At 42.4% G+C, this 25,142-nt stretch overlaps 2 protein-coding genes across 4 annotated transcripts in view; one reads left to right on the top strand and one right to left on the bottom strand.

Annotated features, from left to right (window-relative positions):
* PLEK (pleckstrin) overlaps positions 1-25,142 on the top strand; it is a 63,269-nt gene that overhangs the window by 10,914 nt on the left and 27,213 nt on the right. The gene's annotated exons all lie outside the window — the stretch shown is intronic.
* CNRIP1 (cannabinoid receptor interacting protein 1) lies at positions 16,009-25,003 on the bottom strand. The gene is made up of 4 exons (XM_076335034.1): positions 24,988-25,003; positions 24,261-24,524; positions 23,418-23,562; positions 16,009-17,483 (listed from the first exon to the last, which is right to left on the bottom strand). The coding sequence occupies exons 2-4, from the start codon at positions 24,437-24,439 to the stop codon at positions 17,319-17,321; spliced, it is 489 nt and encodes a 162-aa protein (XP_076191149.1). The 5' UTR covers positions 24,440-24,524; positions 24,988-25,003; the 3' UTR covers positions 16,009-17,318.

Consider the following 25,142-nt stretch of genomic DNA (forward strand, 5'->3'; position numbering starts at 1 on the left):
TTTCATTATAACTGATGTGTCCTTGACTGCAGCTCTAATAAAAACATCTTGTGCGTGTTCTGAGTACTGTTTAAAAAAGAACATAGATGTAAGAAAACTAGAGGCTGCAGCTCTCCATATATGGTATTAGTACTGTGCAAGGTTTTCATCTATTAGCCAGACTGAGTGATCTGGTAGCCTCCTAGAAGAACTGTGCACATTAAATTTCTGGTGCTGTTGATGACAAGAATGCTGTTGCTGGAAAGTTTGAGTTCCTGTTACTCTTCCAGGGAATGGATACAAAGGCTAAATGTGGCTCTCCCAGATGAGGGTTAAGGTATGCTAGCAGTGAGCTGCAATGGAGCTTATGTTATGGCTATAACTGTTCTGGATTAGGCATCCACACTCACACACCCCTCTTTGTTTTAAAATGTTGTAAATTGAAGCATCTTTGCTGGTGTGAATGCCAGTAACTATCTGAGTTTTTTTGGGGAAAAAAAAACAAAAACCAAAAACCCCAAAAAAACATGGCCAAGGGAAGGAGCATTACTGCCACTGACATTTTGAGAAGCCTTTTTTAGCTAGATTTAAGGAACAAAGTGTTTGCAGTGATGATCAGCTGCAATTGAGAAGCAAAATTCTCCAAAATACAAAGTTCCCTGTGTGAAAACAGGCCACAGAGCAGAGGAGAAAGATTTTTGTATTATCCTTACAGGAGGGAAGATATGTAAACCTCATTTTTGTTAAACACCAAAAATCCATAGAGGACCAACACCTTATTGTCCCACTTGTATAAAAAGCTTCAGCTGGAGGTCTCAAGTTTTTAAAGACCAGTCAACCAGATATGGAATATTAGTACACAGGAAACCAAAGTTCTTTATTTCTGGTACTATGGACAGATGTTTTTCCCAGTTTTCAGTTCCTGAAAAGTTGAGACAACTGGTATTTGGGGGAATGATTGTGCTAGCTTTCTGGTATGTTGGAAATACGTGTGCAAAAGTTCCCAGAACAGTATTAGAATTGAAATATAAGAGAGTTACTGGCCCGACTTGGTATGGTTTGTGTACTTTCAAATCCCAGTGAACCTGATGGGGTCTGAAACCTTTTCTCAGAACTGGACTCAGCTGTTTTTTCTACTGTCAATTACTTTTGCTGATCTATTTTTGTTTTGGTACTATTTCCCATTATAGACATAATTAAAAGCAATTTGGAATAATTCTAATACTCGTGTATCAGGGAGGAACTAAACTACCAAAAGGGATTAATTTTGGTTCCTCTGCTTCAATATGATCAATATGTTTCAAATCTCAGTGAAGATGCCCATGGGCTTTCTAAATAATTTTTCTTAAATATCCGGTATTTTTGTGGAGAATTTTAATTTTTAGTTACTTCTACTTCAATGCAGGCATTTTTGCAGGCTCCTGCTCTTGTTTAATTGTTGTATTCAAAGGATGGAAAGTAAGAACACTTTTGTCTCCATTGATATTTCATAGATGCAAGTTACTCAGAAATGGCCATGCATCACATAGAATGTTGTAAATGCTCTCTTTTACCAGGCAGGTCAAATACCTTAAATAAAGTCATTCTGGATTGTAAAACTTTTAAAAGGATTCAATGCCTTCTGTAAAGCTTCGTATATGTTGTAATGATGTCCAGGCATCACGTGAGTGTTTCATGTTCCATAAAAGTGAGCTTCCAAATCAATGTATTGACTTTGCTCCTAACCTGGAGGCACTGTAGTTGCCCAAGTTCAAGTTTCACTCTCAAATAGCAATCTAATTGAAGCAGAAAAGTCCCGATAACTGTTCTGTTTTTCTGTGCTTGCTTCTTGTGCTCGTTTTGCCAGGCAGGAGTTAAATCATGTCATCTGGAGACTGCAGTTGGACTCTCCAGTCACATCCCCTTTTCTTTAGTTAAAATTGTGGTATGCTTCCTATGCAAGAGTAGCACAAAAAGGAACCATATTGGGATAAAATATCTGGTACTCATTAATGTTCAGGGTTAAGTAGATATGTAGCTTAGTAAGGATCATACCCTACCATTTATTTTTGCTAATTTGGAATACAAGAAAGGGTTGAGGCCAAGAGAACCTTAGAGAGCCAAATGATTATTTTAACCCTTCAGCTTGTTAGAAAGCAATACCTAAAAGGAAGAAAAAAAAAAAAAATACTTGATGTTTATCAGTCTTATGTCTGAGTAGCATAGTAATTTTACAGGCATGATACAGAGGTAAGTAGTCTATATTACTTAGTTATATACAATCTTAGTTATGAAATACTACTTATGGAGTAATAGCTCTTTAGATCAAAACAGTTTTTTGCAGAAAATTTTCTGTTACAAAATTTCCAGCTACTAGATCAAACAAATTAAGCATCCCAAACTTCCAGTTAACTTTTTGTGTGTAAATATTTTATTTCTGTTAAATATGCTTGACAATGAAAAGATTTTGGTAAGGTTTTAGTTGGCATGTGTTTTTCTAAACTTATTTGAAAAGTAACTCATTTTTGAAGGATCTTTAATATTAGGAAATGCTTTAAATAACAAGAGACAATTCCCTTTTCAGAATTGGCTGAGATTTTTCTGATTCTTACAGCTTCTAATGTCCCTTTTTCTTTCAAGTCAAGTAAAGCAGATAGATGCTTAGTAATTCTGACATTCAGGCTATGTATCTAGGTATCTAGCTTGGTTAAAACATTCTGGATCAGTTTATAAGAGTGATTATTGGAACTGGAGTGAAACCAAGTAATGCTTGTTTCCCAGACTTGAATTCTAATTACCTACCTTGTACTCTGACCTTTTGCCTTTTTATCTTGAGTAAAATCTACTCCAGTGTTTTATTTCTTAGTTGCAGTTTCAAGTTGTAAGAGAGTGATTCTTTTCAGGATCTTCAAAAAGTCCATAATTTCTTTTCAGATGTAGCAAAAAAAAAAAAATCTTAAAGAAATAGAACAGGAGTCATGGAATGAGTGTAAATATTGACATGCTGTCTTAGTAAGCTACAAGTCCTACTGGGAAACTTGATGTCAAGTTCACTTTAAGTCCTTGTACTCAAAGTAAGTGAAATGAGTGCTGAAAATGCAGTGTTCCTCAACAAAGATTTTTACTTGACCTAAGGAGATTTAACCTTCCAAGATGATGTTGGCTACCTTCCAAATGTATCACTGAGGATGCTTTTTTATCTGCTTTCTATGTTCAAGCTTTATCAGTATTCACACTGAACTTTTAGGAGACTCTCTGGACATTTCATTTTATGAAACATCAGCAACAGATGTAATTATCACTGGAAAAAAAAAAACAACAACCAAGGCAGCTTTACACAGCTGTCCCTTTTCCCTCTGGGACTCATTATATGTTATACAAACAAGACTCTCTGGTTGCCTTTGCTTGTATTGGGACTTGCGGTCTCTTCTCAAACTATGCTGTCTGGCCTGTTTTGTTTCATTATTAATATTTTTTTAGCAATCTACATTTACCATAGAGCATGATAATTTTGCAGGCTTAATTACCTGTGAAGAGGAAAAGTTTTGCTGTGAAAAATTACCCTGAGCCTAGAGTGTGATCTGACGTGGTCTGCAGATTGTTTGGATGTATTTTTTTTCCTAAAATGTTAACTAGAACTTTGATTAAAGAAAACTTAATGCCACTAAGTTATCACACCAGAGCTGTCTTTTCTGACCTAACATTTAGCCTTCTGTTTAGCTGACCATGGCCTGCAGCTGAATCTGTCTTTGCTAGCGTTGATTGTGTAAGCCAAAACACAGCCCACATGCTTATACCATAGTTGGCTTTGAAGTAATAGCAAGTATTGAAGACAGGGAAGACTTGTAATATTTTTTTAAGTTATGACTTTAATAGGAGGAAAGAGTTCTGAGCAGCATGTGCTATTTTTTTTATGTGGCTAGTCATAAATCAAGATTAAGACCTTTAGAGCAGAAGATATATTTGGCCTAATCCTTTCTACCCCATTTTGTTCCACAGAGCTTTGATCTGTTATTAGATCTCTGTGTATAGATCTGTATATATAGCAGTAAGTTATTCATGGCAGAACTGTTTCTTGAAACTTGTATAAAGCTAAAAACTAGGTGAGCAGGATATCTCTAGTGCTCTAAGTGTACAAACCCATAATGCATTCTTAAACACAGAAACTGGTGCCCAGGCTTATTACCTATCACATGCAAAATATGTTTACCCTGATATTTTGAAATTACTATTACAGCAGGCCTCGAGGGCTCATTGTCCCCTTTGTGTGCATGTGTTATTCCCACTGTTGACAATGAGAATTAGCTATACATATCAGGAGGAGGATATACCCATTGGACTAGAACCTAGACAGCAGGGAATATGAAATTCTCTAGCTATTAGATGGTGAGAACAGCACAGCTTAAGCATCGCTCCCACTTGGCTTGTCACCTCTGTATTTTGTGACTTTTTGCTAAGGAAACAGTAGTGGAAGTAGCAGCTGTGAAACGTGATGATAGCACAGTGCTACCTTGATAGAAATTGCAGCTCGGAGCTGCAGATCAAATGTAGCCCAAAATTTTGAATGATGAAAGTGAGCTGTTCTTCTAGAAAAAGCAGCCATCCAGGTTAACCCTGGTAAAAGCTGACTGTCACTTGTCGGATTAATAAATGGTTGTCCAGAGAGAGGGTTGCTTTCATCTGTGTTCTTTAAAACATATTTTCAAATTTGTATCCAGTTATTTCTTTCAGCTGTTAGGGCAGACTTCTTCTCAAGATGTTACGTTCTCTGAATTACTGTGATTTGTTGTTCCTCTTCTAGTACTGTCTGGATAGCTGATACCTTCAGTCAGATGAGTGAAGTTTATATATGTCGGATATGTCTGGACATAAACGGTGTTGGACTTGATGTTGTCAGTTTTTTCTGTTATATAAGTAATTGCATTAGGGGTGGGGGGGAGCGAGGAGGAGTAATAGTGTGATACAACACAAGGGTCCAAGAATGGTTTAGCTTATAAATGCTTGATCTTTCGTTTTCTGGTTTTTTTTCTTCACTTTCTGAATCTTCTTTGCTAATCCTGTGTGGAAGCTGTCAGGCGTGGGGCACTCAAGAACTGTTTAGAGCTCCTACACGTTTCCAAAATGAGAACTGTGGAAGAGATTGTCATCTTTGCAAGAGAAAAGCTCCCTCCTGTGGAAGAGAGGAACCTCTGCAGTGACTAGGAGCTACGTTAGGGCATAATACTGTGGTTTTAAATTAGCAGGAAAAAGGGGCACAAGCCCTGTAGGGGTTTGCAGATGCTGGAATTCAAAACCCTGTTCCCTGTTATTTTTTTCCCAAAGCAAGTTCTTCAGATTTTGTATGACTTCTTTCTAAAAATGTGTATCAGTTATAGTTGTTTGTGTGTAAGCAAAACTGGATAGTTTAAATAATATAATGTGGCCACAGTGGAATCGTTAGCTGGTTTAGACCCCTTTAACACTGATATTTATACAGATTTTGCTTTCTGTAGCTCTTCCCTGAAAAACCTCAGTATTTTGGGCACTTCTGTGAATTTCAGTTCGTAGAACTTACATTACTTTTTTTTAATTATTTTTATTTTTCCCTTTTCTAAGTGTGATAATCTGTATATCGTGAAGATCTGTATCAAAATGATTTTGGCTCTTGCTGCGATTGGGGGTCCTTGGTAGAAGGCTCTGCTGAGCTCAAAGCCCTGTCTGACTTGGAAAATACAACTGCACAGAAAGCATAAAGATGAATTTGTGATGAAGGAGCTGGATCTAGAACTCATCTTGATATCAGATTTCTGCCAGAAACAGTATTTTTACCTTTGAGCTGACTAGGATTCATGCTTGTGATCTGAAGGTGGAAGGCTGTAGCTCATTAGCGCATTAGCAAAACCCTGAGGCATTTACTTCCATAAATGCTAATATTATTCCCCTGAGAATGAAGCACTTCGGAGGGGGTGGGGAGAGACAGATCATTTAGCATTACAGTGGAGACTTAAATTTACCAACTCAGATTCATTGCCAGGTAGAGGACTGAGACAGCATAGAGTGTGCTGACCCACTGCAGAAAAATGCTGTGTTGAGATTGGGTATTGGGATCCTGTTAACTGGCAAAATGCTAAATTACGATCTTCTTCAGAGCTAGCTGGGTTCTAGCTTGTGGCACACAGCAACATGGACATAACTTTGGTTACAGAAGCATGTGATTTGGCACATTCTTTGTGATATGTAATGGTGAAGTGAGGTTTGCTTCTGTCTTTAGAAATTTATGGTGTACCTGCTCATTTTGATACGTTTTGGAGTTATCTTTGTAGTGGGGAATAGCTGCTCTATTAAGGAAGTAGTATCTTCATTTATAAGAATTGTGAAGGTGCTGTAGCTTGGGTGAATAGTCCTTATGATTGTGCATGTCAAGAAATGCAAGCTCCTGAACTTGTGGGAAAGCAGAAACTTCTCATGAGGCTGCATGCAACGAAGGCTAAAGTCAGCGTAATAAGCGATGCTGGCAGAAGTGCCCTATTAGTGAGGTTCACTAGTGTGTGAGCTCCTTGGACCTCTGTCTGTCTCTGATCTCCTTCTGGACCACAGAGCACTCGGTGGCTGCTGCTCTTCAGGTGCCAATTTGCATTAAAAGAAACTTGGCAATAGCGAAGGGGAGTCCCTTTTGTGTATAAGTACTTGCGCTAGGTTCTGCAAGATTGTAGCGTGTTTGCGTGGGAGGAGAAGTGGCCTACACAGTTACAAATGGCATGGGGAGTCTTTTTCATGTGGCTTACAGCTTACAGATGGCTCCTGGGTTTTTAAAGCTCCTTCATGGTACATATTTCCTCTTAGTAGCACCGTCTAGTGATTGCCTGGAGTATTTTTGATTGCTGCTGTTGCCCTGTGGCAATTCTAGTCTGGTTTCTTAAGAAATTGAAGCTTGTGTGGAGCACGTTTTTGCCTGCTCTTCTTCCTCTGCACCCCTCCACCCCCAATGTTAAATGTTTTTAATGAAAATTGAAAGAGAGGCTGAGGTCCCATACTGAGTTGCTTCAAGCTTTATGAAATTACATATCTGAACAGAGTACAGTGATTGAAATTAGTGTCCATAATGACAGAGGGGATGAAACATGAGTTGAACTGTAATATTAAAGCACCAGAGAATCCACAGGAGACGGACAGGAAATTAGACTCCGTAAGTTTTACGGTTCGTTATGATATACTACCAAGAACAAAAGTAAAGTAAAAGTTTTTGCTGCGTTTTTAGTATTCATATGATAGTGATTTCTGTGAAGCAACTGTGAGCTGAAAGAACATTGCTTCAAATCCCTGAATCCTCAGAAGTTAATTTTCTTTTACTGGAGCTGTGGGAATTGAAATAATAAAAATACAGGGGAGAAAACTTACCAGAGCTGGGCATTTATTCTGGACTGTAATGACTAATAATTTGTACATGCTCACTTTAAATGAAATCTTGTTTGAAAATTTGTAGACCATGGATGAAACAGAATTGCAGAGAAATGTTCTGATGTTTTTGCAGTAATTTAAAGCACTGGTTTGGATTACCTGATATAGATTGCGCTAAAGCCTTGTCCTTCTCCAGGAATTCTGCATCAAAGGGGCTATGCAGCAGGTAACTCACAACTGATCTGAGATACTATAGAGCCAGCCTACTTTTTCACAGCATCCTAAGGACCATTACCTCATTTAATCTTTCATTTCTATGGCTTTTAATAAAAGCCCAGAAAGTGAGAAGGAAATAAACTAAAATTGATTCCACCTTTTTCTCCTCAACTGATGTTCTCCAGTATCAAATAAAATGTGGAGTAAAACAAGCTTGAATCTTGTGGAATGGGAGGTGTTTGCATGACACTTGTAATGAGCACTTAAAGGAGGAAGATTTCCTGGATTTGACACTTGAACTTGCTGTCAACTTGGGTTTTGGCCCTTTTTATTTGTAAATAATCTTTAAAATTGGGGCTAATGTTCAACACATTAAAACACTTCTTTGCATGTGCTTGTGTGTGTGAACTTACATGTAAGTATGTGAGTTCTTGTCATCTTTCTCTCCAGAAAGCAAGAACTAGTTGCTTTACCAGATGTACTGTAAAAGAGAAAACTAGGAGGCTATTTAAGTAATTGCATTGTTTGTCCACAGAAATTATTAGCTTACATCAAGATTTGTAGCATGCAGAAATGAAGAAGCTGAAAAATAAAAAGAAAATTAATACGGTCCTTAGAACAAGCAAATAGGAACAGTGACAGTGAAATTTGTCTGTGAGTTTTCCTGGGCTACCTTACCCTGTCTTGACAGAGAAAACACTTCCTTTCTGTAGGGAGAACAATGTAAAAATGTTGCCTTCTGCAGAAATAATCACTTTGGATTTTAGGATTTCAGTTTCTTGATTTTTCACAGCCAAGTGTAGCTTGCATGGAGTACTTCTCAGAAGGATTGCTAAACAGTTTAGATTTGTCTTTTCTTAGGAGCCAGAGAAGTGAAAATAGGTAGCGTGTGCTAACCGGGGAGAATCTGTGCCTCTTCTCCCAGTATAAAGTTATCCTCTTCATAGTCTGCTCTTCAAGAGAATCAGGAATGACAGAGCAGGTAAGAAGGCTGTGATGGTAACATGGTTAATGTCTAGATTTTGGTAATTTGATTAGAATGAAGATGGGTGAGACAGTTGCTAAGAGGCTAGCCTGGCCATGGTGTGATAGCCTGTTCTATACAGGCTTCCCTGTAAGAATATAGCAAGTCCCTCAGTCTTGATTTACACCTGGACTGTTCACCAAGGTTTCATTTCTGTGAGAAAATAGGATGCAGCAGTTGGGGGAAGGGGGCTGCTGCACATCCAGATTTTATCCTGGTGTTGAATTTGGGTTCAGGCAGGGCATGTACCCTGACCTGGGAACTAACAAGTGCTCTCTGGTTTCCTTAGCCATTTGTCCTTTTTTGTTGTAGCTGTGCCTGACAGGAATGCAGCTCAAAGACTGCAGCAGTGCTGCTTGAACCAGAGTAGAAAGTGGCACAAAATCAGAGCAATGAACACTGCCTGTCCAAGCTGTGCCAACTTCTGCTTTGAGTACTTCCTTGTATCTCTGAGGGGTGCTGTTCCACAGGGTATTGATGTACTCAGTTGGTATGCCCTCTGCATAAGGGCTTCCTTGCCCATCCCATAATATGGAATATAGTGCTGCTTCCCCCACGCCCTTGGATTATTACATTAAAAGTTATTGAATGACTGGGAACCTTACAACTTTTGTAAATAGCTAGTTACTGTAGAGCCTTCAAGGCAAATAAGTAATAGATTGAACAGCAAATGGTGAGAGAAGAGAAAACCTTTTCTGTCTCCATTACGGATAAAATATGAGACAGAACGTTAGGGGATGGTAGGTAAGCTATGACAGTATTCACTAGTAATTGCTGACTGCCTGGACGATACTCTAGTGAGATCTGAAAAGTTTTGAGATTGGTATGAAATCTGTGGAGAGTTAACTGACGCTGAGCTTGGTGAGCCGGAAGCTTAAAGCTACTTACCAATAAAAACCGTGGGAAGTCCTGTAGGAGATTTTTGAGGTTAGGAGCAGTCTTTCTAGCAGAACCTGGAAGGAGTATTAGAGGTGACTGAGATAGAGGCTGCCAAAAGAATTTTGTTGGGGGTCCTCTGTTATTGTTATATTTTCATATGAAGACTCCTAGTGAATGTTTCCCCCACTGCCTGTGGGTCAAAAGCTCAGTGTCTTTGAATACGCTCTGAGATTCTCTTGCCTCTCTCTCTGTTTCTGTAGTACCATGATTCCAAGCTCATGCCCCTCCACTGTTTTCCCTTTGGATATCTGGACAGAAGCCAGTATCAGATAAGGCACGATCACTTGTGGATTTGTAGAATGGAGTGCATGGAAAAACAGTGTACTTTCCTGTCCTAGTCATGGTTCTCCAAGAATAAAGGCTATAGGAAGACTGACGAGGTGGCTAATAATCTCCCTTTCCTGTGCTGTTTGAATCATATCTCAGTCCTGGAGCTAAGTATGTGGCAGCATTCCTTCTTTGCTTATTTGTGCTTGAGGGCTGCTGCTGCTGGCATTGCAGGGCTGAAGCGGAAGGAAGTAAGAATTGATAGCTGTTTTTTATTTTAAAAGCAAAAACACACCTGCAAGAAATTTTTCAGCTCTGCTAGCTAATTATGTAACTGATTCTGTACCTGTGTACAACCACAAAATATTAGTTCTTGATCCCTAGAGAAAAAGATTTTTTTTTTTTTCCCAAGATGGGGCAAATGATCTGTAGAGGAAATCTTTTCACTGTATTCAAAACAAAAAAACCTCCCTGGAAGTATTTCCTCAGTGAGTTATATTTCATTTGTGTTAAGATGGATAGGTCTAGATTCTTACAGTTCTGTCTTAAGCAAGGACAGTTAATCCATGTATTAGCATATTGGGGCAAATTTGTCCCTCATGTTAACTCCATACATTTTGGTGGAACTTTTGTACCAGGAGTGCATTTGGCACCTTTTCTTCGTTTCTTAACCATCTGCCTGAAGGGTAGCAAAGTTCAGTGTGAGCATTGTGCATTTGAAAACAAGATGATCAGCACATTTATATATGAGTATTGCCTTGTTCTGATAAACAAAATGTTGCAAGCTTCTTGAACAGTGTTCAGCCTGCAACAGAACTGAAAGACGCATGAAGTCTTTTTGTTGGTTTGTTTTAATGCTGTTAAATCTTTGGAATGCAGTCTCATAGTTTCCATACAGAACAGGGATGACTGCAGCTTTATTTTCACATGGTGGTATTTCTTGCATTCGCTCAGCTTGCCTGTAGTGTAGTATTTAGGCAGAGAGATGTCTCTGAAGCCAGAAGTAAAAATAAAACAGTTAATTGCAAACAAAAAAAAACAACCCACTGACTTTAGTCTATATATTCTATACATAGAATTGGCCAGGGCTTGTTCTCTACAATAAGTCTGAAATGTGGAAGTACCTTAGGTGAATCTGTTGGCATAGCAACTTAGACTGAGCGGAAGAGTGCCATCATAGTCAGAAAATAGTGTATGTTGTGATGTTATTGCGTGTTACTGCCATTTCTCTGCAGACAGGGCCCTCTGGGGCTCACATTAAACTCATAATGATTCAGTTCAAGCTTCTGAGAACATTTGGTCCCTGTAGCACATACGCTGTAGTTTAATGTAGATATTACCAACGATGTTATCACAGTCACTCCCATAACAGCAGGATGGCACCTAACCCTGCAGTTACCATGCTGAGAATGGGCAGAAGGTCCATTTTGCCTCCAACACAGTCATATGGTTCTTGTCTGTGCTGCCTTCATCATCATCAACTGATAGTTTATTATTGCTTCTCTCAGGATTGTTTGAAGGCTGCAGAAGTTACCAGATGGGATACCAGGCTGTTCCTTGCTATTTAGGATAAAGGGAGTAGGAGTGTCTGCTCTCTGGGGCAGGGAAACAAAGGTCTTATGAATAGCATACAAAGCACTTGTATACAGCAGCATTGAGACTCACGTTTGTCCAAATGAGGAAAAACAGAATATCAAAGCCTTCCACTTGGTCAATGCAGATGTGCTCTTATGAATTATTTTTTAATTTAAGATTTTTGGTATCAACATTGATGGAAAAGCTGTCATTGCTTTTAAACCTTGTCTCCGATGGAGATCTGTTTCTATCTAAGTACTCATACCTGAGTGGTGCAACTCACTGCAGGTCAAAAGATTACAAACTAATGATTGCAGTGGGAGAACTCACAAAAGCTTATGATTCTTCACTTGTGTATATCTTATTATACAGAGAAATTCAGTGAGTGTTAGAGCACCGTGGAAACAATCTGTGGTCTGAGTTCTCCAGCACTGTAATGACAGATGCTGCAGGACCTCCACCACTGACCATCAGCAGTATTTTCTGTAGTCCAACTTCACTTCTTTATTTTTTTGGTAGCTGGTCATTTTCTTCTTACAGTTGGGATACAGTTGGAATCCCTGTGAACTTCTTCTGCAGAAAGAGGCAGAGAAGGTTATATGTAGTGTATAAGGTCAGTCATAGGATTATCCTTTCTAAGTGCACAGAACTAAGCTGTGTCAACTAATAAGAGAAATAATCAACAACTCTGAGGCAGGGACAGAGAAAACAATGCCGAGAGGACTGGTTTGGCTCTTCCTGGGTTGATGCAGCCTTGTCTTCCTAAGGCTGAAAGCCAGGGCTCACAGGGATTTGAAGCCTTAAATGCTGGTCTCAAGGAGGGGGGAAAAAGAAGCAGTCCAAGGAATGCTGGTGAAAGCTGCCAGGTGTGCAGCAGGGGGAAGGCCCGTGGGCAGAAGTGCTTCTCTTTCCTAGCCAAAGATCTGGATTAGCTGCACTAAGGGGACTTTCCAGTCATCGCATGTGAGCTTTGTAGAGCTAAGGGAAAACATGAATGTTGTAAGACTCATTATACTGCTGCTTTGTGCTTCGGGGTTGACACAGCTATTAAGGCAATGCTCAATGCTTTGAATTCTGAAAGCCACAGCACTTGTTTCAGATTTCAAAAAGAAGTTAGCGTTTACAATGTGCCACATCCTTATTTAATCAAAGCTTTACACAGAGACTCTAGAAGAATAGAACTGTTCAACATAGCACGTGTCAAAATTTTACATAGCAAGTGAGGCAGGTGCTCTTAACCAAGCAGAAACCAATTTCTCCTGCACGTAAAAGCCTTGTATTACAAAATTTACAGCTTATTGGAACAGAAGTTCTGTTCACATCTTTTATAGGAAGAATGTAATAAACGAGGTTTTCTGATACTCTGCTGGTTTGGAATCGCTAAGGGTCACTCTGCATCTGCAAACCACTGGACAGAGCCTCAGCTAAAGCCAGTGAAACCTCCCTAACTTGTGTTAGTAGGGCATGGAGACTTTAGCAGTATTATTTCTTTTTCAGATACAGTCAGATGGTAGGAGATACCAAAACCCGTAGTAGCTGTGCTAAACACAGCCTCGTGCAAACGCTAGTGATCTAATGCAAGCCCTATGCAGGACCGCAACTGTAATAATCATGACTAATAACTTGCTTTTGGATCCTTTTACTCAGCAGTCTGAAAGTGCTAACTGCTACCTAAATATAGATGAAAAAGTGACTCTGAAAGATTCTGTGTGTTTGTTTCAATCTTTCTTGTGAAAATGAAAGCTGGACACTTAATGAGAAAAATCGTGAAGTCTCTCATGTATAAAACCTTCAGATACGAGTGCTTTGTGGTTTCAGCTGGATTGACACATTGTCAGCATTTTCTGACATTGTAATGGATAAAAATAAATACATATTTAAGCTTAGTGTATTATGTCCTGTTCTGAATTTTGGAGTTCTACACAAAAATGGAAATACTAATTAGAAAAAGGTGTGTAAAGAATAAACTTGTCTGGAGATTAAATGCTGCTGATTGAATAATGCATCAAACTGTCACAGCAACAGTTTTTTAGTGACTCAAGCTTTATGAGTATTTACCAGAGTTGTCCTGGATGAAAGAAAGTAAAAACATTACTTTCAGAGAACTGCTAAAGTCTTGGGTCTCCTTTACTAGGAGCAAATGTTTGCTGTGTTAGCAAAGCACTTGTTGAGCAGGGGGAAGTTGATGGGATTATTTTGCTTTACATATGTGGAGTATCAGCGCTGTCATCTATGGTGGTATTGATACTCAATTAACATCACATGAATAATCTTCTATTTAGGCAGGAATAACGCAGGGCTATCAAACCACATTTCTCTCTGCTTAAACCTCATCTAGGGGAGAAGGATATAACAGATGATAAATCCCATTTACATCTTCCCCAAGATAAACTTAACCAGTCCTTGTCCTTTTTATCACTGCCACTGTCTGTGAAAGGGATGCTATGGTCCTGGGCAGCAATGTTTAGTATCAGGATATGGAGCCTGTAAGACGTAGTTGGTCTGGCTGTTCTCTCCTACCTTTTACAAGCAACTCACTCCATCTGCAGGCTCTTTCTTGACCACCCTCTGAACTGAATTTCAGCTGAATTGCTACAGGGCTTGCTAGGACGTGAGAAAATTGCTGTCCTATTTGACATTAGTATGAATGTGAGTATTTACCTTGGGAAAGGTGTGCTTCCAGCTAGCTGAGAATAATAGCCCTCCTATGCCAGGACAGGCTGGATTTATTCATTGTAACATTTCTTAAATGCTGGAGGGCTAGGGCATCATGGGCCAAGGATTTCACAGAAGCCAAACTCAAAGTGAAGGACTGTCTTACACATTTTAATTTTACTAGAACAGAAGTTTCTCTGTTCATAGAATCATTAAGGTTGGAAAAGACCTCTAAGATCATTGAGTCCAACCGTCAATCCAACACCACCATGTCCACTAAACCATGTCCCTAAGTGCCGCATCTACATGTCTTTTAAATACCTCCAGGGATGGGGACTCAACCACTGCCCTGGGCAGCCTGTTCCAATGTTTAACCACTCTTTCAGTAAAGACATTTTTCCTCATGTCCAATCTAAACCTCCCTGGCACAACTTGAGGCCGTTTCCTCTCGTCCTATCGCTAGTTACTTGGGAGAAGAGACCGACACCCACCTCGCTACAACCTCCTTTCAGGGAGTTGTAGAGAGCAACAAGGTCTCCCCTCAGCCTCCTTTCCTCCAGGCTAAACAACCCCAGTTCCCTCAGCCGCTCCTCATAAGATTTGTTCTCCAGACCCCTCACCAGCTTCGTTGCCCTTCTCTGGACACGCTCCAGCACCTCAATGTCCTTCTTGTAGTGAGGGGCCCAAAACTGAACACAGTATTCGAGGTGCGGCCTTACCAGGGCCGAGTACAGGGGCACGATCACTTCCCTACTCCTGCTGGCCACACTATTTCTGATACAGGCCAGGATGCCATTGGCCTTCTTGGCTGCCTGAACATGCTGCTGGCTCATGTTCAGTCGGCTGTCGACCAAAACCCCCAGGTCCTTTTCCAACAGGCAGCTTTCCAGCTGCTCTTCCCCAAGCCTGTAGTGCTGCATGGGGTTGTTGTGGCCGAAGTGCAGGACCCGGCACTTGGCCTTGTTGAACCTCATACAATTGGCCTCGGCCCATCGATCCAGCCTGTCCAGGTCCCTCTGCAGAGCCTTCCTACCCTTGAGCAGATCAATGCTCCCGCCCAACTTGGTGTCGTCTGCAAACTGACTGAGGGTGCACTCAATCCCCTCATCCAGATCATCGATAAAGATATTGAACAAGACCGGCCCCAAAACTGAGCCCTGGGGAACACCGCTCGTGACCAGCCGCCAACTGGATTTAACTCCATTCACCACAATTTATGTGGTGAATTATGCTGTTAATTTATGTATCATACATATTTCTTGCTGATGTACTTTCAGTTCATATGTACAAACAACATAAACCAAAGTATGCTAATTGTTGCAGAATAAAATCACTTTCTGGTAGTGCAGAGATAGAATTGATTGACAGCTGGAAGTTTGGTATCATTGAAGCCTGTTATCTGGAAACTTCTGCTAAAATGCTGGCAATAACACTTCTGTCTGAAGTACAGATTTCATTTGAATTTGCTCAGTTCTGTTTCTTCATTTTGAAGAATTCTTTCTGTAGTCTAGGAAAGAAGTTAATGCAGAAGATTATTTCTAGCATTTCATAGCGGTGAAATTTGCCTATGTAATATTGCCTCAGAGTAGAGAGGCAGCTGGCTAGCTCACTGTTCAGTGGTGTATTACATCAGTGCTACTTGTCTGTAGAAATCTGCAAACAGTCAAGCTTTTTGATTAATAATTCAATGGAAGACAATATTTCTTTGGTATTTCACTTCTGCCCTAAATCTCTACTTTCCACACTATGTTAGTGCAACAAAATGCAGTTGAATTTTATCAATAAGGTCTACTGAGTGTTATCACATTGACTGTCTGCATTCTAGCACATTGGATCTGTATTTCCTAGAAACAGTAGCTTTGGGTAAAGAACATGAGGTACTTTGGACTGGGTTCTCAGAAAGCACTGACTATGCACCCTCTGCTGTCTGACTGTCTAAAACCACTGCCTTTTTTGATACAGTATTTTCAATTCATTTAGATGGTCATACTAGAGAAGAAATTGTTTAAGTCCTTTATTACAAAGATCAAAAGTCATGGTTACCATTTACATACACAATTTACAAATTATTCACAAAAGGAATAACAGATATGCAAGAACTGACAGCTTACTTCAGCCCAAGTTGGGGATGGGACAGTGTAGTTGTTTCCCTGCTTTATTTACTGAAAGAAAAGATATGCTTGTTTTTTGTTGTCTGTATGTGTTAAACACTGATCTAGTGTTTATGTAGCACCTTTAGTCATAACCATGCAAATGCTTACATGCTTATCTTTATTTGAAAGAATGCAATGCATGTATAAGCATGTACTGGGATATGTACTCTCTTCGCACTGCTGAGTGTTTGTTGGTCAGAAATCCTGTTGATTTTGGTACAATACAGTGGTCAGGGTTGAAAAAAATTGATTTGTAGGATTTTACTGATTTGAGCAATGTGTCATTAAAACAAAAATGGAGGTTACTATCAGAGCTCTTACTCTAAGAACTAAATTAAGTATGGCTGCTATATCTTTCAAGAATACTAGATGATCTTAAGATACATATTAGCCGTGTTGTTAGATGTCTTTGATATCACAACTGATTTATTGCTTTTCTTTCATTTAGGTTAGCACATTTTATACCATTTCCTAAAGCTATTTCAGAGACTGGGAAACTTAACAACAAAGAATCCTATTTTGAGAGATTTGGTAAATTAGCAAACTTCACAGAATATCTTACAGGACTTAACAAAAGGGAGAGTGAGTTTCTAAATCCCCTGGTATGAAAGCACAATATCAACAGTGCAGTAGCTGCCATTTAGCTAAACCTACAAATACCCATACTTTGCACTTTTTGCTGTCCACTGGGATGACGTTTGACAAAATGTTTGAAGGAGCACACCGATTTAGGAGCAAACACAAATATAAATACAGAAATCACTGATGTGATGTTGCATCCAAAGTCTAAGCAATAAAGCAAAACACTTCACAAAAGTTGTTACGTCTAGTGGAACCGTTTAGTGGGCATAATCCAAATACTTATGACGGTATTATGATGGTATGACTTTCTACCCAGCTATCAAATACTCTTTATCATGAACTTTACAGTATTCTCAGGGTGACAGATAAAGAATGTTGCAGATGCCATGGTAAACTTAAAATACAGTAATAGGCAAAGATTTTAGTGGCACCACCTGTATATACAACATAGTTGTTGGAACCTTATGGAACAAAGCAATGTTACAGTATGCCTTTGTTAAGGCTTCTTGCTGGTTTAAAAAGGTAGATTTTTTTTTAGGGAGGTTGTCCAGCAGTATTGGTTTCACATCTCTTCAGTGGAAGGTCTCTTTATTGATCCACATAAGACTGCGCGTTTCATTTGGTTTGCATTCATACTCAATACTACCAAAACTGTTTCCCCATTGGCAATGATCCCGTTTGTGGTAGTTGTAGAATTTGACTTGCCAGACTGTTTCAAAAACGCCAATGTCGTTAAACTGCAAGGAAGAGGGAATATCAGTGTTAATGAGCTGATTATTTTGTTGGTTTCTCTCTATTAATGAAAAACAACACTCTTACGAAACTGCGGAATGTAAAACAGCTGATATAAGGGTTATTGTTCCTCAAGTCAATAAATCAAAGATCTGTAAAGCCTGCTCTAGCAGTCATAAAGTCTTTTATGCTTAGGCATGCATAAAACGTGAAGGATCAGATTCTCCATGTACTGTCCTCTTGCACTTATATCTGGGAAAGGCAAGGGAGTAAAAATATTCAAGTTCCCATATGGATAAATGTTACTAACAGCAAGAGCAAAGCTATAATCCTTCTTAAGATGACACAGCAGTAGTTGGCATGATGATCCCAAAGTAGCTTGTATATACATATCATGTAGCAGTGATCCGTAGTGATACGGGCCATCGCTTCACCTTTATACCATACCTAGAGCCTGCAGTTACGACTGGGAAGGTTCCTTCTTTTGCTCAATCTGAAATATTTAATGTCCCTGTATTTTGTGGCCTTGTGTTTGCAGTGTCTTGATTGAGACATGCTGCTATTAGACCACTTACTACTTCCCTGGGATTCTGTTCCGCATTTTACGTGAAACTTAAGCAAAAGAAGTTCTCCTTTGCGCATTTCTGTAATTGCTAGTTGTACTGTGATAGTGCAGCTTTTCAAACTTAGATATGAGTAATAGAGGCTAGGAAGGAGATAATCAGCACATGATAGCTGATAAGTGTTTGATACAGTGAAGGGGTGGTGAGACATTGACTACAAGTTGTCTGATTGTGCTTGCAACTTCGAAGTGAATGAGACTATGGCTATACTAAGTTCTGCAAAATAAAATCTCTCACTTTTTTGAAGCCATTGCTAGATACCCTTGCAACATCAGAAAAACCATATGAATGAGGCTCACCAAGGGTAGATCATGACTTCAGTTATGATGGTGATGTAAAATTTGAGTTCCTGTGCTTTGAGACCTTGCAAAGAGTCCAAAGTGTGGGTGTGAAGCCTATACACATTGTTGTTGGTCCCAGAAGTATGTTTGTTGATTGTGCTATGTTGTTAGAAGATACTAGATAGGGGATTCAGTGCCACTGAACAACACTCTGTTCTTCAACATTTTTTCCTTTTAAATATTTCCATCACTCACTTTAATGACAGCTTCTGTACTTGACTATTTTCCATTTCCATCATGTGCCTAGGAGCTGACCTTTGATCATCTGCCTATTACAATCACATTTGCAAAGTCAGTATGAAAGCCCTTTTACACAGTGACTTTTCCTGAGTTGCAAGCAGAGCTTTCTGTATCCCGTTTTCTCAGAAGGACATGTTTGCTTGGGTTTTTTTTAATTCAAGATGTGGTTTGTAAGCTGCTACCGAGTAATGGACATTGCTTTAAACCTTCCCCCAGCGCACTGTGGTAACTTAAATTTAGCCTTGACAACAGCAGGAATTGCTGTGTGCTGTTAGTGGAAGGTTTTTATTTGGCTCCAGTTGCAAGTGTTACCTTAAAGGAGTAGCTGAAATATTTCTGCCGCTTCCTTTGACAAAGAGAATCAGATGTACAGGCTATTTTATCTATCACAGCAACTAAAACCTTAATTAAGGATTTTTTTATTAATCATCTCTGATAATAATCCTGAAACACTCATAATGCAAGATAGTACAGGTTAAGCACATTGGATATTACTGTGCACAATCCACACAGAGAAATTGTCAGAGAGGAGCATCAGCCACCCCCAGTCTGGAAACTGAGGAAGAAAAGGCATTTCTAATAGCATTTGTAGAAGGTGATATGATACAAGAGCAGCATTTCATTTCATTAATGTATGGAGGATCTGAATTTCAACAAGATAAAGGAAGAAAACAAATTCTGTCTTCCTCCAGTGACCCAGTTTGCTGAGCTGCCCTGAGTAGTTTGACTGCTGTGGATTTCCAGAAGGAAAGAATTAATTGCAGAGCTTTTCTACTACCATGTGCCTCCCCCTCAGCCCAGTACTTAGCAGATGCAGCAGCTCTGTGGCGTAATGAGCATTCTGCATCCTCGGAGCTCCCCTGAATTTCCGTGGCTCCTGCAGATGAATCCTGGCTCCTCCACTGGGCCTGTATACGGGCTTCCCCAGGCAGGAGGGATGGCCCCACTCTTTGTAGGTCAGGCTTAGAAGCCTATTTCCCTGTCTGCTATTCTCTGTCATCCAGCGCTATAGGTGTGAATAGTTATTTAACCACTCCCTCTGAATTTGCATCCTAGGATGATTTGATGGCTATTTATTATGGGAATGGAGGTCTGGCTTTATTCAATCTTAATCTAGTCTGACCAAGAACAAAATGAGATCCAAAGAGAGGTTTCTAACTTAGTTTACACCATTTGCGAGTCAGTTCAGCAGTTTCTGGATAGTGTGCATACTTGAGCATTCAGGTAACAAATGCATCCTCAGATTCTAGAATTCGGAAACGGGATTGTTTTATAGAATCATAGAACAGTTTGGGTTGGAGGGGACCTCTAAAGGTCATCTAGTCCAACCCCCCTGCCGTGGGCAGGGACATCTTCAACTAGGTCAGGTTGCTCAGAGCCCTGTCCAGCCTCACCTTGAATGTTTCCAGGGGTGGGGCATCCACCACCTCTCAGGGCAACCTGTTCCAGTGCTTCACCACCCTCAGCATAAAAAATTTCTTCCTTATATCTAGTCTTAATCTACCCCCCTTTAGTGTAAAGCCATTCCCCCTTGTCCTGTCACAACGGGCCCTGCTAAAAAGTTTGCCACCATCTTTTTTATAAGCCCCCTTTAAGTACTGATATAGGCTGCAATAAGGTCTGCCCGAAGCCCTCTGTTCTCTAGGCTGAACAACCCCAACTCTCTCAGCCTTTCTTCATAGGAGAGGTGTTCCATCCCCCTGATCATTTTCGTGGCCCTCTTCTGGACCCGCTCCAACAGGTCCGTGTCTTTCTTATGCTGAGGGCTCCAGAGCTGGAGGCAGTACTCCAGGTGGGGTCTCACCAGAGCAGAGTAGAGGGGCAGAATCGCCTCCCTCGACCTGCTGGCCACGCTTCTTTTGATGCAGCCCAGGATACGATTTGCCTTCTGGGCTGTGAGCGCCCATTGCTGGCTCATGTCCAGCTTTTCATCCACCAGTACCCCCAAGTCCTTCTGGGCAGGGCTGCTCTCAGTCCCTTCATCCCCCAGCCTGTCTTGATACCGGGGGTTGCCCCAACCCAGGTGCAGGACCTTGCACTTGGCCTTGTTAAACCTCATGAGGTTCACACAGGCCTGCTTCTCGAGCTTGTCCAGGTCACTCTGGATGGCGTCCCATCCCTCTGGTGTGTCGACCACACCACTCAGCTTGGTGTCATCTGCAAACTTGCTGAGGGTGCACTCGGTCCCACTGTCTATGTCATTGATGAAGATATTAAACAGTACCGGTCCCAATCCGGACCCCTGCGGGACGCCCCTCGTCACCAACCTCCATCTGGACATTGAGCCGTTGACCACTACCCTCTGGATACGACCATCTAACCAATTCCTCACCCACTGGACAGTCCACTTATCAAATCCATACTTCTCCAGTTTAGAGAGAAGGATGTTGTGGGGGACTGTGTCAAAGGCCTTACAGAGGTCCAGATAGATGACATCTGCAGCTCTTTTTACATGTATAAACTATGGCTGTAACAGGTAAGACGTCTACGAGCCAGTTGAAGTAGGAGCACAAAGAATTTTTTGTTTAATGTTTTAAAGCAGATGGGAAATAAATTCTTACGGGCTTTCTGGCTTTTAGGCATTAAATTGGCAGCATCAGACCAGTTTTTAACTGCAGGACTGACCTCATGGTCTGTTTCTAATGTGAGTTCATATTTTATGCCTTAAATAGTGTCCTTATCTCCGTAGGATGCATCAGGATTCTGCCTGTTATAGAAAAGGAAGTGGAGGCTGAAGTTCCTCATAGTTGAAGAAATAGGAAAATTTAAAGCTGTATGCAGTAAGCCCGGTTTTGAAGATTCAGGAAGTAGGTATTAGAAGCAGTTTTCAAGCTGCGGTGTCTGAGGCTGGTTCCCTAAATTTGTTATGGCTCTGTCTAGCTAAGCAGCTAAATGATGAGTTAAGTGTGTAAATCCCTGTTGAGTTGCCTATATTTAATAATTAGAAGTATCAGTTGTGGACATCTAAGTCTGTACTGAAGAACCAATCTATCAAGATCAAATCCTAAAAGGGGTTGAGGACCTGCTTAACACTTGCAAATCTTACTAGCTTCATGGTTAATATCCCAGCATTTGATTTGTAAAAACTATTGTTTGGACAAATATTGTGGCTACTCATTCTGATGCTGCAACAAACCAGCTCAGAGCTTGTGTCTGAAAATCAGAACCTTTTTGCATTTCTTGGAATTACTTCATTTGTGATTTATTTGACTTGATTTTCTCCATAAGAAAAGCTAAACTTCCAGTGCTACACTTAAGGGTAAAGGTGGCTATCAAAATAGGGATGCCTTAGTCAGAGCAGCTGCGGTTTTTTGGGGAGCATTGCCCTTTCGCCTCCTGGTATAAGCACATTGTGAAATATAACTGCAATACTCAATGGCAGCATCCAGCAGCCCTGTTCTGCTGGTTGAGAAGTCATACTGGGGATTTGGTTTTCCTAGGTGTTAAAAGGAGGCGACTGTACAGAAAAGTGAGTAATGTGGACAAATACTTCAGGGTAGTCTTATTAACAGTTACCACTCCATAATCTTAGGTTAATGTGATGGTGGGGCTCCAAAATTGTTACACATGCTGTAATTATTAGAAACTCCAAATGGAGATGTTACAGTTCTTATTCGGTAGGGGATTGCCATGCTAAATGATGATTCCAGAAAAAAATAATGAAGATGAAGATGAAATCCTGAGTGCAGTGAGCAAGTGTGAGAAAAAGCTGAAATCTGGTGGGCTTGGCAAGGTCCTAAACTTGTATAAGTTGGAACAGACCCTTAAGAGAGCTTCAGATGAAAATGGCTTACTGCCCCATTTCCCCTTTTTCGTACAGGAGGCGTAGAATAAACAGCAGGAATCCCTCACAACTGTAATCAGGAGAGGGGAAAAAACCCCAAACAACCAAACCAAAGCCAGAACAAAACAAATCTCCCTCTGCACCCTGAGCACACCACCCAAAGAGTGCTGTGGAAATCTGCCTGCTGCTCTTCCTGTCTTCTGTCAGCTCTGCTGCCTTATGGGCTTGAGCTTTTGTCATCTCACTTTGGGGCCATGGCATATACCGATTCTGGCCCTTGGAGCTTCTCTTTAAGGTTGGGGTGAGGAGCCACTTGAATAAGAACTTAGGTTTGTGGATGCAGACATAATGTGATGATGGAAGCATATGAGGAAAGAAAGGGAGAAGACAGTCTTTGCGGGGGGGGGGGGGGAGGGAGGTGTGTTCTCACACATGCTTTCAGCCTCTGGCAAGTCCTCAGGCATCCTGCAGATGACAGGTGGAAGGGGAGAATAGTCACCCCTTGTGCTTGGGGCATGCTGTGCTCCAAAAAACCTGGCAGTGCTGGCAGGCAAAAGGAGGGTCCTGGTATGCCAAGGGCTTGGGACTGGATTCCTAGCCGGGGTCCTTGGTGGGAGTTGCCTGAAGTCTATAATATGCCCTGCAGAAAAGGTGAGAAGTTCAGCTCCTGTTTGTTTCTCCTGCAGCACCCCAAAGGGCTATGCGAATCTCTAGAAATCCCCCTGCTGCTTCCTGGCCCTTGCTGCCCTCTTGGCTTCCCCTTGGGAAGCAGGGCTTGTGTTTTCCAGCTACGCTCTGACCAGCGGTCTTATTGATGCAAAGCAGAGAGGAGCGCAGCAGCTGTGATCAGACTTTGCCCTGGAATATTTCACCTCCACAACTCCCTCTCTGGGAGTCAACTTCCTGTTGCCCTCCCTTGTCTTCCCACGCCCGGCTTGGAGAACCGCGTACCTGCATGTTGACCTGGATGGGCTGTCTCTCCCCGCTCTTGGTAGGGGGCACCCCTTCTGTGTCGTAGATACCTGTGTAAGAGGCCACCTGTGCATCCCTCGATTTCTCTTCCAGTGGGACATTGACACCCCCGATGCCCATTGTCCTGCAAAGAGACAGGATCCAGCCTTTCAGCAGCCCTGCAGGTCCCCTTCCCTAGGAGCTTGGAGCCAGCATGTGGGCTGGCACCTCTGTGCTGGGGGATGCTTCATGGATTTTAGCAGACCTGCAAGTGCTGCTGACTCACTGAGGCTCCTGAAAAATGTCAGGGCTCTGCAGTCACCCAGGGAAGGTGTAGAAAGGAAAGGCAGAAGGGATCTGATCTCGAGTAGCTGGGGAGAGGTTAGTCCTTCTCCAGGACTGTCTCTCCACCCAGAGCCGGCTCCCCATCTGCATCCTCCCTCGTCCCAGTCTCTGCTTTGCCATGCTGCAGCGAGGCTTGGGCATGGTGCATCCCTGACATGCGGGGCCAGAGGGGCCTCTTCTCTCTGCCTCCAGGGCAAACTGCGGGGATGGAGGGAGAAAAGGAGCTGGGCTTGAAAGAGCTCCGGGAGAAGGTGGGGAAGGAGAGGGAAGGAAGTGACTCCAAAATGCAGCCTCTCTCCTGAGCCAGCCGGGCAAAGCACTGGGAACAGCTGGCCAGGGACCTAGGAGCGGGGCCACCAAAGGAAAAAGGCAGGGAGGGAGAAATCACAGAAACCCCGTGCTGTCAGCCTGCCAGGAAAAAATATTAAACCTCTAAAAATAAAGCATCGGGGAACGGAGGGCCGGGGGAGCCGCCCCGAGCAGGTAGGCTGCACTTACGTGGCCTGGATGGTGCCGGGCTGGAGGGCCACCTCGATCTTGTACTTGGCCCCGGTCAGCAGCTTGATGGTGCGGTTCTGGCCGAAGCGCTGCCCGTCCACTTTGAAATACACCGCCCCGTCGTTGGGCTGGATTTTGAGGGAGACGCTGATTTTCACGAGGCCGGGGATGTCGCCCATGGCTTGTCGCCGGGGGGGGGCTGCGGGCTCTGCGCTCGTCTCGCCCCCTCCGCGGAAGGCGGCTGGCCGGGAGAGGAGAGCGAGGCTGCGAGGGAGAGGAAGAGGAGGAGGGAGGAGGAAGAGGAGGGGCTGCCGGATCCCAGCCAGCCCAGCCCTTCCCAAAAGCAGCGGATGATAGATTTGTTTTTTCCCTTCCCTAATCGCGGCGCAACATCTGGGCGGCGGATGTCGTTCCCCGCCTCCGCCCCATCTCCCGGGTTGGGGGACATTTGCAGCTGCTCAGATTGCAGCCGGTTTCCAGGGAGTTAATCCGGCCCGCATTACTGCAGCCTTAATCCCGCCATTCGTCCCGGAGGGAGCGCGGGGGCCCGGGCCGGGCCGGGCCGGGCCGGGCCGGGCCAGGCGGGCGCTGCCGCCGTTCAGCACCACGGGCGCGGACAGCAGCGCGGGCAGGGAGCGCCCCGCAGGGCTCCTCCGCCGGCGGGCAGCGCGCAGTGGGGTCTCGTCGGAGGGGAGCCCCCTCCAAATGCCCCTGCCGATCCCCTCACCGCGGGGAGCCGTCTCCCGCGGGCTGATCGAGCCCTCTGGGGTGGGCTGAAGCATCTGCGTAGCGGCACGCAGGAGCCAGAGCTGCCTGAGAGGGAGGGGAGGGCGGAGAGCGAAGACGTGGTTTTGTGGCTCTTCTCTCTCCCTGGACATCAAA

Source organism: Aptenodytes patagonicus, chromosome 3 (genome assembly GCF_965638725.1).
Source record: "Aptenodytes patagonicus chromosome 3, bAptPat1.pri.cur, whole genome shotgun sequence".
Lineage (NCBI taxonomy): Eukaryota > Metazoa > Chordata > Aves > Sphenisciformes > Spheniscidae > Aptenodytes > Aptenodytes patagonicus.